Source organism: Paralichthys olivaceus, chromosome 21 (genome assembly GCF_024713975.1).
Source record: "Paralichthys olivaceus isolate ysfri-2021 chromosome 21, ASM2471397v2, whole genome shotgun sequence".
Taxonomy (NCBI): Eukaryota; Metazoa; Chordata; class Actinopteri; order Pleuronectiformes; family Paralichthyidae; genus Paralichthys; species Paralichthys olivaceus.
Window position 1 is genome coordinate 4,576,961 of NC_091113.1, and position 11,959 is coordinate 4,588,919.

Consider the following 11,959-nt stretch of genomic DNA (forward strand, 5'->3'; position numbering starts at 1 on the left):
CAAACCTAAAAAGAGAGAATTTGAACTTTTAATTTGAAAGTCCAGTCTGTGACGTCACAGTAACCAGGAAGTGCCGGGTTCACAACAAGGGCAGAAGCAGCAGCGTGTTTCTCTCTAAAGACTGTGAGTTCACTTCCGCTCTGGTTTCATTCATTTACTCAGTGCTCCTGAATTAACAGGCGCGTGTGTGTGTGTGTGTGTGTGTGTGTGTGTGTGTGTGTGTGTGTGTGTGTGTGTGTGTGTGTGTGTGTGTGTGTGTGTGTGTGTGTGTGTGTGTGTGTAAAGGGCATGGTGGGGGCGGCGGTGCTGCGGGCTCTCCGGACCCCGCTCCCCCGGTCACTGGCGGCGGCCTCCTGCAGCTGCTCTGCCCCGGTGAAGACCCTCCTCCCGCCGGCACCACGTGTGTTGCCTCCCCCGTGGAGCGGCTGCTCTGTCCGGCCGCTGCAGCTCTGCTCCGCCCTGTGTGCGGGACACAACAAGTGGTCGAAGGTGAAGCACATTAAAGGACCCAAAGACGAGGCGAGGGGGAGGATGTTCATGAAGCTCGGCATGATGATTAAAATAGCAGTGAAAGGTGAGGGTGCAGAGGGACTGTCACGTCCTCACGGTCCTGCCCTGGACCGCAGCTCATCTTTGCACTTCTTGTGGTTTCTCCCGCAGAAGGTGGATCAAACCCGGAGCTGAATATTAACTTAGCTCAGCTACTGGAGCAGTGCAGGAACAAGAACATGCCCAAAGCCGCCATAGAGACTGCCATCAAGAATGCGGTAGGTTGACAACCCTGGCACAGTGAAATACATGGTGGCATTTAAATAAAGAAACAATCCTCAGAAGAGCCAAGGCCCAACTGATTCGATTCAGAGTCAATGAAGCTGCACCAAGTTTCACACAATCTTAAATATCAGTTCCCTGAACATGTCTGTTTTTTCCATCAAGGTCTCTCAAATATAAAAAAAAAAGAACGATTAATGTGCTGCCTCGTTCATGTGTTCTCTCCTGGTTCTGCAGGAGAAAGCCAAACCAGTGTCCCAGCAAATGTTTGAAGCTCGGGGGCCTGGTGGATGTCTGCTGCTCATCGAGGTCCTCACTGACAACAACACCCGCAGCCACCAGGAAGTTAAACGGCTGCTCAGCAAGAACGGGTCAGATATAGAAATGTATACTATTACAAAACTGAAATTTCACTATCTCACAAAACCTTTGGATAAAGGATTCTCAAAGGGAAATGATTTTTACAGCAGTATTGTTTTGCACAGGTCATAAATACAAATACATTAGAAAGTAGAGAGTAAGCAAATATACAACACACACAAATGATGTGTTCAAAAAAGGTTGATGTGATGTTACTGAAGGTGTAATCTTCTGCTTGTCCACAGTGGGGCGCTGTCTGACGGGGTCCGCCACAACTTCACCAAGAGGGGGGTGGTGGGGGCGGCGGGGGACACCATCTCGGCGGAAAGAGCTCTGGAGCTGGCCATCGAGGCCGGAGCCGAAGACGTCCAAGAGACGGAGGATGAGGAGGAGCAGCCTCTCCTGAAGGTCAGAGACGAAGAGACGTCTCCTCAGTGCAGACACGAGGAGACAAAGATGCAAAGAGAAATGAATAAATCAAATTCAGAGAGATCCAGAGATCATGTCACGGTCCTGAACATCCTAAAAACTGAGTGTTGATTTAGTTTCATCCTGCTACAGTTGAACTAATAGTTTGATTTGCTTTCCCTCCAGTTCATCTGTGACACGACGGAGCTGAGCAAGGTGCGAGCCTCGCTGGAGAAGCTGGGGATGCAGATTACGTCTTCTGAGGTGGAGTTTATTCCGAGTAACATGTCGTCTCTGGACCAGGACCAGCTGGACGCTGCTTCATCACTAGTAGAGGCTCTGACTGACTGTCCTGACATAGTTAGAGTGTGGGACAATATCCAGGCTGCCAGCTGAGTACGACCCCTTGGACACCGGGCGGGACACAGAATAGTCCGCGTGTGGAATATTTAATTTCACAAAGAATGGTTTTGACAACCTTGTGCATCAGTCGGTTCTGATACTGAAGCTTGTTTTGTCATTGTACGTTTTTGGCCATTTTGAAATCATCTATGTGGAAATAATGGAAGAGAAAATAAACTCTGGTTCTTGGTAAAATGTAAAGTGATGCTTTCTGTTCAGTTTTCTCAGACTGCACTTTTCTACAGCAGCCAGTCAGAAGCATAGAACCCTCACTAGAGTGCCTCCATCTGCCAAAGCTCAACAGTCCCCTTATGAAACCACATTTCAGTTCACGAGATCCAGATTTATATTTGGATCAGCACCGAATTCCACGTCTGTCAAATCTCGCAATGTAAAAAAAAAAAAAAAAAATACATGGATCCGCCCCCTGAAACTGATCCGCACCAAGATTTCCATGTTTCATGTTCCAAGAACCATGTTCTTCCCTTGGGTCACGCCCACACCCCATCCCTCATGGAAATCAGGCTCGTAGTTTTTTGTGCAATTCGACTGACAAACAAACAAAAGGAGACGAAACCTTCTTAGCGTGATAATTTGTGTTTGGTTTTTGTCTTTCAAGAAAAAAGTTTAGATTACCTCTTTAAAAAGTTTTAAGATTAGACTTTTTCCTATTTGAAAAATCATGAAAAACTGTGTATTTATGTTAAATTGATTTTTTTTTTTTAAGTATACAGACGACTGAAGGTTAGAGCTAAAGGACATTTGGAGCCAATGTCATCACAGGTCATTACCCCCTCATATTACTGAAGTCAGTCAATAGGATCCCACATTACCAGTATACATGCAACATATTGAGCGGCTGCTATACATTCAGCTGATTTGATGTTTTTGCATCGCAGCGTCATGTATGTCACAGCCTGAACTATATTTTAAATGTCCATTACCAAAGCCAGCTGCCCACGAGAATGTTGAAATGCTAATTTGATGTTAATGGGGAAGTCCTGTGTCACAGCTCTAAGCCTATTTGCTCTGTTTATCAATGCCCCTCATAGATTTTTCTGTCAGTTCCTCTCAGCTATAGTATGGCATCGATTGTGTTCCAGTGTTGGCGAATGTCGCGCTGCAACATGCGAGCTGCAGGCCAGTCCTCTGTGCCCCCTGTGCCAGAGCGGAGGGTTCAGCATTGACGTCTGCGTCCAACAGAAAAAAATAGACGTGCATTTGTTTTGTGTAAATATGAAGCAAGAAAGAGGAGAGTGAACTTTTTTTTGAACATATTCGTCCAAACAAAATGTTCAGGACGATGAATGTTTGAGTCATGGCTGCGCGCTGGTCAAGGTCGAGGAGGATCTGATATTCTGGTGTCAAATCAGGTGAGTTAAAACCTGAGAACTGACAGACTGGTGACAGCACATTGTTCTAACCCTAACACCTTGAGACTGAACTTCCTGTGTTTGGGTATTTTTGGGAGTGGCAGTGCTTGATGGGCATTCTGGGAAATCAGAGAGGAATTGGTTAAAGGGTGGGGTACTGAATATTAAACATCCCTGAGTACATCACTTTTTTGAGTCTAGGGAAAATTCAGAATGAAAAATAAAAAAAATTGGGGGGGGGGGGTGCGGGTTAATTTCATTTATAGAATTATTAATTGACAGCATAAGTCTAAATTGGGGAGAGTTGGGAAGACATGCAGCAGACAGACTTTTTTCATTTATATAAAACGTTTTTTATATAAGCTTCTGTATATGGAGGAGAACTAGCAGGCGCCAAATACACGGAGGCTTACATTTGGCAAGTTGCATGTAAATGAATGAAAGGAATCCAGAGCTGAAGTCCAGTACAGCGAGGAAAGTACATCACTGACACAGTAATGGGAGTACTAGTTGTAGTAAGCAAATGTCTTTCAAGGAAGACAAAGTATTATACAAAGTAGAGGTTGTTTTCATTTCTGTGGCCTAAATCTAAATAAATGATGGGATAACCTGTAATCCAGCAGAGCTCCATGTCTGAGTCAGACCTTATGAAGAGCGGGGGACCAGGAAGCAGGGGCCCTGAATGCTGCTCGCCTCCAACCCCCAGGACGGAGCTGCTCAGTCCCTCCAAGGTGAAGGACCGCTCTCAGAACGTCACAGAGAAGGTCACGCAGGTACGGGGGCCAAGAACCTCGCACAGGGCTCAGTCTCGTGCTGCGTGCGTCATTCTTGACCCAATTTCAAGGGAGAGTCTGTGACTTTGATGGCCTGTGATGCTTTAGAGGATTGTCAGGTTCATTTTAGAAACCACATTTAATCATTTTGGATTTAAAGAGGCTTCCAGGAAGTTGACATGATGGAAAACCGTTGTAATTAACGTGCTGGTGGAAAAATCAGTAGTTAGTTTCGTGGCGTAATGTTTTTCTCCTGGGTGTGAAAAGCAAATTTACATTTAGCCACAGTTCAATTCAGACCTGCTGCTGCCGCAGCCCCGAGGCTGAGCATTCTGCATCACTGCATCTGCAGGACGCTGATATGAAATAAATACAAAGGGAGACTTTGCAGTGACCTGCGACCTTGGTGCACGGGGTCACATGTTGATCCCTGTCTGCACGTCTGTTTATCTGATGATCTTTCCAGGTACCTGTTTATGAAGCTGTGTTTTATATCAGTGAGATTCATCAGGGCAGCAAACATCATTTTAAAATTGGGTGAGAGAGAACAAGAGGACTTTGGCAGCACATGAACTCAATCGTGTGTCTGTGACGCCCAGTTTATCATTACAGCCCTCCAGGCCCGCAGCATCCTGCACTCAGTCAGCTCTGGCCAGGTTGATTACAGCACTCTGCTGCTTTATCTTTGCTGTAGTTTTTATTTTTTTGCGATCCTGAAATATGATGCTATAAATACTAAGTGGTCTGAGATTCACCGATGACACGATGGTCAAGGATTTGTTGGACATTCAAGGTCGCAAAACTGGAGCACGCAGTCTCCAGCAGCTCGATCAAAACAGTGCGTCTTCTAGAAAGGTCAGTTGGGTGGGATCACCTTTGGAATTTCTGCTTTTTCTTCCAGAGAATGTATTTGGTTTAGTGTCTTTTTTTCAAATTGCAACTCATAGTTTCACATAAAAGTCTGAGATTCTGTGTTTATGCATAACAATCATTGCATACCCCTGCATTCTTCATGCTCAGGTACTTTCTCTGGAGTCTGATGTACTTCCTGAATACAAACTCCAGGTGCCAGAGACAACATGGTGGATCTTGCTTCACTACAGCCCCTTCAAGGCGTTTTGGGACTGGATAATTCTCCTGCTGGTCCTCTACACGGCCGTTTTCACTCCTTACTCAGCCACCTTCCTCTTGGACGAGCACGGGGATTTACGTCAAAGGATTTGTGGCTACACGTGTAACCCTCTGAATGTGGCAGACCTCATGGTGGACGTGTTGTTTATTGTGGATATAGTCATCAACCTTCGCACGACGTACGTGGACAAGAACGACGAAGTGGTCACACAGCCGAGCCGGATCGCCAAGCACTATATTAAAGGCTGGTTCCCCATTGATCTGTTTGCAGCGATCCCCTTTGACCTTCTCATATTCAGATCTGGCTCTGATGAGGTAAGAACTATGATTGTTCTCATTGTTTGAATTGAACATATAATTATTATATAAGTTATCCTGAGATATAACTGTGCTGTTACAAAAACAGCTCTGCCAAGATGGTCCTGTTTTCAACCCTGTCCGTGTGTTTGTTCGTGACCAAGATTACACAAAGACAACTGAACAGATTTTCACGAGACTTGGTTGAAGGATACAGTATGGGTCAGGGAAAAATCCATTACATGTTGGTGCAGTTTTGAATCAATGGGCAGAGCTAACTACTGAATTCCGTTCTAGTTTCCAACTCAGGATTCTTCCCTGACCCAGACAGCATCCTTCCACCAAGCTTTGCGGGAGTCCATCTCGTAGTCTTTCCGTAATCTTGCTTACAACCAAACCAACCAACAAACAATCAATGGTCGTGGGTAAAAATGTAACCCCCTTGGTGGAGGTCAAGTTTTTTAAAGCTACTCTTCATTGAATGGTCATTTCCTTGCCTAAAATCTTCCTCCCTGTTGTTATCGGACACCAAAGATGGCAACCTTAACAAGCCTGCTGAAAACGGCTCGGCTGCTACGATTGGTCCGGGTGGCAAGAAAACTGGACCGGTACTCGGAATACGGAGCGGCCGTCCTCTTCCTCCTCATGTGCACCTTCGTACTCATCGCCCACTGGTTGGCCTGCATTTGGTACGCCATCGGCTTTGTGGAAAGGCCTTACACAGAGACTGGCTGGCTGGACAACCTGGCTGAACAACTGGGCAAGACGTACAACGACAGCGACTCCAGTTCCGGTCCATCGGTCAAAGACAAATACGTCACTGCTCTGTACTTCACATTGAGCAGCTTAACGAGCGTCGGGTTCGGCAACGTTTCTCCAAACACCAACTCCGAGAAGATCTTCTCCATCTGCGTCATGGTCATCGGATGTGAGTTGAACAACACTGTTGCATTGTAAAAAACACTGGCCTGGGGATGTTTCACTTTTTGAAAGGACAAATCAGGATTTTTACTTGGATCTGCACCAAATTACAGACACTCATAAACGTTAGTGTAATAAACTTGCCCAATTTGTTTCATCAAGATCCTTGAATTATTCTCTTATTCACTGAAGATTGAATGAGTCAGCAAATCTTCTGGGTCTTATTGTTCTATTCTGTGTGTCCTCTTCTGTCTCAGCTCTAATGTATGCCAGCATATTTGGGAACGTGTCTGCCATCATCCAGCGGCTGTACTCAGGTACAACCCGCTACCACACCCAGATGCTGCGAGTCAAAGAGTTCATCCGATTCCACCAAATCCCAGGTTGCCTGCGTCAAAGGCTGGAGGAGTACTTCCAGCACGCCTGGTCCTACACAAATGGCATCGACATGAACGCTGTAAGTAAAAACAGAGAAAGTTTGCATCTGGGTGTTCAGGGTCAGGTTTTGCATCTAATCGCTGATAATTTGGTTTTGTCTTCTCTTATTCAGGTGTTGAAGGGGTTTCCAGAGTCTCTACAGGCCGACATCTGTTTACACCTGAACAGATCCCTGCTGCACAACTGTAAGGCTTTCCGCGGAGGCAGTCAAGCCTGTCTGCGCGCCTTGGCCAAGAGGTTCAAGACAGTCCACGCTCCTCCAGGCGATACCCTGATCCACTACGGAGACATCCTGGACTCACTCTTCTTCATCTCGCGTGGTTCGATCCAGATCATCAGGGATGATGTGGTAGTAGCCATATTAGGTAACATCTAATTACAAAGTCGCCCCTGAAAAGCTCCAAAATTAAACTTTAAATACAACAGCTACTCAAATAAAAAGTGTCCATGCTCCTGCAGAAAGGAATGACATCTTTGGCGAGGCTATCCACCTGTATGATGATCCGGGGAAGTCCAACTCCGACGTGCACACCATCACCTACTGTGACCTGCACCGCATCCTGAGGGACGACCTGATGGAGGTGCTGGATATCTACCCCGGCTTTGCAGACAACTTCTGGAGGAACCTGGAGATGACCTTTGACCTGAGAGACGTACGTTGTTATGAAAAAACGATTAAGGTCTGGACATTATATATTTTACAGAACCATAATGTCTTTGTTTCCCTGCGTTCATCAGGCTGATCAAGTGCCGCCAATAATAACAACTGATGATTCTGGAGACGACTGTGGATATCACCACAAGCCAAGACACAAACTCCACTCCCTGGACTGCAGGATTAGACCAGGTGAGATATGTTGACACTAGTTGAGTGTTTTTATAACAATCTTCCGATAAATTACTGTGTAGTTGTACCGCAAAGAAGTATTACTGATGATGTAACATGGAATTTGCTGGAACAGTCTCTGGCCTCTGGAGAGGGATTCATGTGTAGACAAATACTGTAACTTCAGTTCCTGAAATTCTTCTCTGTGAACAGATGGAATCGATCATGAGGATTCGTACCCCCTTCAGTCCCTCCGTCATCGTCACTCACCCTCCCAGGCCCACTGGGACGACCACTGCAGCTGTGGATCCCCGTGCTCCCAGTCCAGCGAGGACCTGGCGACGTCTCTTGCTCACGATGCCAAAGTCGAGCGTTATCCTCCAGAAGATTACCCCCCCTCTGTGGTGCAGCTGCTGCCCCCGAGTGGCACATCAGTGGGGAATGAAGCAGTGATGGACAGAGGACACCAAGGTGGGCCGACAACCTTCTTGATTGTCCCAGAAGGAGACACAAGATGTTGGTGTTTCATTTTGATTTAATGTATTTCTGCTCTATCCCTTCAACATTATGGACACGCTGATTACTAAAATCTAATTATATGGATTAAACTTGTTTTATTTTCCTCAGCTTCATCTTTGAATGTACCAGCTATGTATCGTTACTGGCCAGACCAACAGTCACAACAGTTTTCCGGCCGCACGTGGCGATCGTCTTCTGTCCGCAACTCATACCACCCACCGCCGTTCACAGAAGAACGGCCCAGTGAGCTCGAGTCTCGACTGGAGGTTTTACATTCACAGCTCAACAGGTGAATTTTAGACTCTGTTGAGCCCCTTGATATCCTGTGTATGTTTAATTTAATTTTAAGATTCATCAAAAGAGCATTTTTACTGTGATTTACTTCAAATGTCCTGCCACATGTCCTGGACTTACACGACCCTCTTCTCCAGACTGGAGACTCGTATGACGGCCGACATCAACGTCATCCTCCAGCTTCTCCAGAGGCAGATGGCTCCTGTGCCTCCAGCTTACAGCACTGTATCATCCAGTACCCTCCCCTCCAACTCACCCAGCCTGTATGGGACTGGGACGCCAGCGCTGCACAGCATGTTTCCCGTCTCTCCCATACAGATGGAAGGCAGAGCACCCACACAGGTAAGGACTAACACCACAACTAGAAGGTCTCCAAGGGAAGCCACATCTAAAGTCACTCTATTCAGAGTTGTATTTGGATCTGCACTAAATTAAGATTCATTTAAATATTCCCTGAGAAATAATGGTAAAGAAAGTGAAAATTATTCCTTGGCTTTTACATAAAAAGTTAAAAATGTTCATGTCTTCTCTCCACAACTCGACTGACCTTACATTCGCCAAGAGGTCCCAGGAGTCTCTGTCCAGCGGTATCCCCGTGACCGTGGCCTCGGACGACACCACGTTCATGACCGTCACCCCCGAAACTGAGACCCGTCCGGGGTTAACTCCGCGGCTGCCCCAGCCGTCAGACAAATCCTCTCTGGTGGAGAACCCCAGGCTCTGTGGGAGCCTCCGCTGCCCGTCGCTGCCGGGGAACCTGGACATCAGCTCAGGACTGTCTGAGATCCAGAAACATCTGTCTGACCCGGTGCTGCCCGTCATCTGAACACCTGCAGTAGAAGAGTTTTCATGACAAACAGTGTGACTGAGAGAAAGTAGTTAAACACAGCTGCTTACAGACGTGAGGGAGAGTCCAATAATCTGCTTTCATTACAGGAAGTAGTGTCTCAGCGTCAGATAGCGGAGGCCTGCAAGGATTTCTGACTCACACAGGATTACACTCAGTCAGTGATGATTACTACAGCTATCACACTTTCCACAAGTACGTGCATGACACAGATCATCATGGTTCAGTTTTGTGAACACCTCTTCTGTTGTGTTTCCATCCTCTGTATTTTCCTCCTGTTGCTGATCAGGTCCGGGGCCTCGATCACAGATTAGAGCCTGATTTATACTGAATCCACAAATCCATCAGCAATATTGTTATTTATGAATAAAGGAATAGTTTCCCCCTCATCTGGTTCTCTCCAGATTTAGAAAACAAACAAATCAGAGCCAACACATTGTAGCTGGTAAATAAATGCGTATAAAAAAACTGTGATTTCATATTTACTAGACATGAGAGTGATATAAAAAAAAAAGCTAATTTCCAACATTGTCTAAATGTTCATTTAAGAAAATCTCCTCACAATATACACTTGACAGTTTTCAAAAACACATTTCTCTGATGCACAAACTATGGAATGGATTTTCTTTCTAAATTACGAAATAAAAGTGTTCATATCAACATGAACCCCTGAGCAGACACGTCAGTGACAGATCTTTATCAGCTAACAGATTTATCGATCGGGCTCCTCTCCCACAGTTTCCCACCAGATTCTGACTCCACTGTCACGTCATCGTTTGTGATCTAATGTCGGTTTCCGACTCTTTTCTCCGTGACGCTCAGGATGACGTACTTCAGCGTTTCATCATTTCCAACTGTAAATTTGTACTATATAAATTCTCATCAGTGTGTTAAAGAGTCACCTCACTGAGTTCATATTGTCTACATATAAGAAATGTGTGTATAATGGTTTAAACTGTGGGGGGGGGGGGGGCTGTTTATTTCTGTTTATAATTAAGTTAATAAAGTTAATGTTGCAGAAAGGAAAGATTATGGTCATTTAATACCATCAAACTGTGATGTAATGGTTGTATATATATATTCATGACAAAAACAAGTGAATACCAAGTGAACCTTGTGATTTGTGTCTGTGCACGTCAACACATTTAACATTCGTCTCTCAGTTACTTGACACTTGTATTTTGTTTTGGCGCTCGTTCCAGTTTTCTGATGCAGTACGGTTTGGCATCATTGTGTAACAAGGTCAGTGGGATCAGCTGCTTTCAGACAAGCAATGGTATTTTCCAGATATCTTCCTGAACTCTACCAGAGTGGGAGGACACAAATGTTCCAGTCAGTTTCTCCAGATATTTTCCAGAACTAGTAAAAACCCAATTTTCCGGACTTTTTCCCGGGTTCATGTCTGAAGGCAGCTAAACCGAATTGTAAAAAACTTTATGTACATCATCTGCATCAACAGGGCAACAACACAATCATGTTGCTTTGTCCCTTGAACATCGCTGAGAAGGTTTTGGAGTTGTTTTATATCTCACTTCCAGGATTTGCAGGCAGTTGTTGTTACAGATAGTGACCCGGCCGGGCTGGGTGGAGGCCCACTGTACATTATTGATCTCTCCCTCAGCCGTATAGGCCAGTATAGGGTCCTCGATGGCCCCAGGCATCAGCTGGATGTCCCAGATTGGTGGTCATCCGCTAAACGGAGATGAGGGGATGAGGTTTGATTTGAATCGATTTATCTTGTTTGGACAGGAAGAAAAACATGTTGCCAAACACCACATGCTCCTGGCCTGATTCTGCTTGAGAACCGTTTTTCACCAGGTTTCTTTCGTCCATCAGGACAGAAAAACACCAAACAAGATGAGAGGAAACACAAAAACGTAGTATCTGGTATTGTTCCACAGGAGCAACGCACTGATTGTAAGTTCGTATTGTGTATGAGACTGTGTTGTGTAGTTGCTTTGGACAAACTTATCTTGGTGAATGAGATGAACTTGCAGACATCAAAGCTTCTTCTCTCCAGTTCCGGCTCAGTTTTACTTTTCAGCTTTGATGACGACAAACCTGTGTTGAGATGGGTTCACATGTGTGGAGCAAGAAGGACGTCCTCTTGTGGTCAATGTCAGCAGCTGCAAAAATGCAAACTTGTGCAGAGCTGATGTCTCTGGAGAGAACATGTTTTTCCAACCACTATCAACAGCAACAACAAAAGTTTGCAAATTTACACAACATTTACATCACCTCCGAGAAGCTGAGGTTTGATGTATATTTGAGGGCGTGGATTATTTTCCACGATCATCACCAAAACTCATATTCCCTCCTCCTCATTTAAGCCATGTTTTTAATGTAATGATATTTTATTATTTGGACATTCATGGTCCTAGATGATACATTCTTAGACGGTTTTGACAGAAATGAAAGTTTTGGCTTGTACCCTGATTTTTGATTAGACTGACAGAGCGTAGATTAAACAAATACTTGGAAAAATGACAAATTACAATATAAAGCACAGGTAGAGGAGCAACACCATCATCAATACACAAGTCAAATGACAGAGGCCGCCAACTCAGAGTGGACAACATCCTCCAACACTTGGACCCAC

At 45.2% G+C, this 11,959-nt stretch overlaps 2 protein-coding genes across 6 annotated transcripts; both read left to right on the top strand.

Moving 5' to 3' along the window:
• Positions 1 to 32: 32 nt before the first annotated feature.
• On the top strand, positions 33 to 2,142 carry taco1 (translational activator of mitochondrially encoded cytochrome c oxidase I). The gene is made up of 6 exons (XM_069518105.1): positions 33 to 123; positions 286 to 574; positions 661 to 767; positions 1,009 to 1,142; positions 1,377 to 1,539; positions 1,726 to 2,142. Exons 2-6 carry the CDS (start codon positions 289 to 291, stop codon positions 1,933 to 1,935), a joined length of 900 nt encoding a protein of 299 aa, XP_069374206.1. The 5' UTR covers positions 33 to 123; positions 286 to 288; the 3' UTR covers positions 1,936 to 2,142.
• A 617-nt stretch (positions 2,143 to 2,759) lies between these two features.
• kcnh6b (potassium voltage-gated channel, subfamily H (eag-related), member 6b) lies at positions 2,760 to 10,342 on the top strand. Of its 5 annotated transcripts, none has more exons than XM_069518100.1 (12): positions 2,760 to 3,314; positions 3,935 to 4,087; positions 5,108 to 5,533; positions 6,050 to 6,443; positions 6,694 to 6,893; positions 6,987 to 7,239; positions 7,334 to 7,527; positions 7,613 to 7,721; positions 7,914 to 8,171; positions 8,328 to 8,508; positions 8,651 to 8,855; positions 9,076 to 10,342. In XM_069518100.1, the coding sequence occupies exons 1-12, from the start codon at positions 3,249 to 3,251 to the stop codon at positions 9,337 to 9,339; spliced, it is 2,703 nt and encodes a 900-aa protein (XP_069374201.1). In that variant the 5' UTR covers positions 2,760 to 3,248; the 3' UTR covers positions 9,340 to 10,342. The 5 variants fall into 5 exon arrangements, with proteins under 5 accessions (XP_069374201.1, XP_069374203.1, XP_069374202.1 ...); XM_069518102.1 differs by having other exon boundaries at positions 3,935 to 4,045; XM_069518101.1 differs by having other exon boundaries at positions 3,938 to 4,087.
• Positions 10,343 to 11,959: the final 1,617 nt, after the last annotated feature.

Bases quoted from the DNA above. Each gene is read 5' to 3' on its own strand.
- taco1 (XM_069518105.1), top strand. From the start codon at position 289: ATGGTGGGGGCGGCGGTGCTGCGGGCTCTCCGGACCCCGCTCCCCCGG. The intron at 1,143-1,376 runs GTCAGATATAGA...GCTTGTCCACAG, and splicing joins CGGCTGCTCAGCAAGAACGG to TGGGGCGCTGTCTGACGGGG. The intron at 1,540-1,725 runs GTCAGAGACGAA...CTTTCCCTCCAG, and splicing joins AGGAGCAGCCTCTCCTGAAG to TTCATCTGTGACACGACGGA.
- kcnh6b (XM_069518100.1), top strand. From the start codon at position 3,249: ATGTTTGAGTCATGGCTGCGCGCTGGTCAAGGTCGAGGAGGATCTGAT. The intron at 4,088-5,107 runs GTACGGGGGCCA...CTTCATGCTCAG, and splicing joins TCACAGAGAAGGTCACGCAG to GTACTTTCTCTGGAGTCTGA. The intron at 6,894-6,986 runs GTAAGTAAAAAC...TCTCTTATTCAG, and splicing joins ATGGCATCGACATGAACGCT to GTGTTGAAGGGGTTTCCAGA.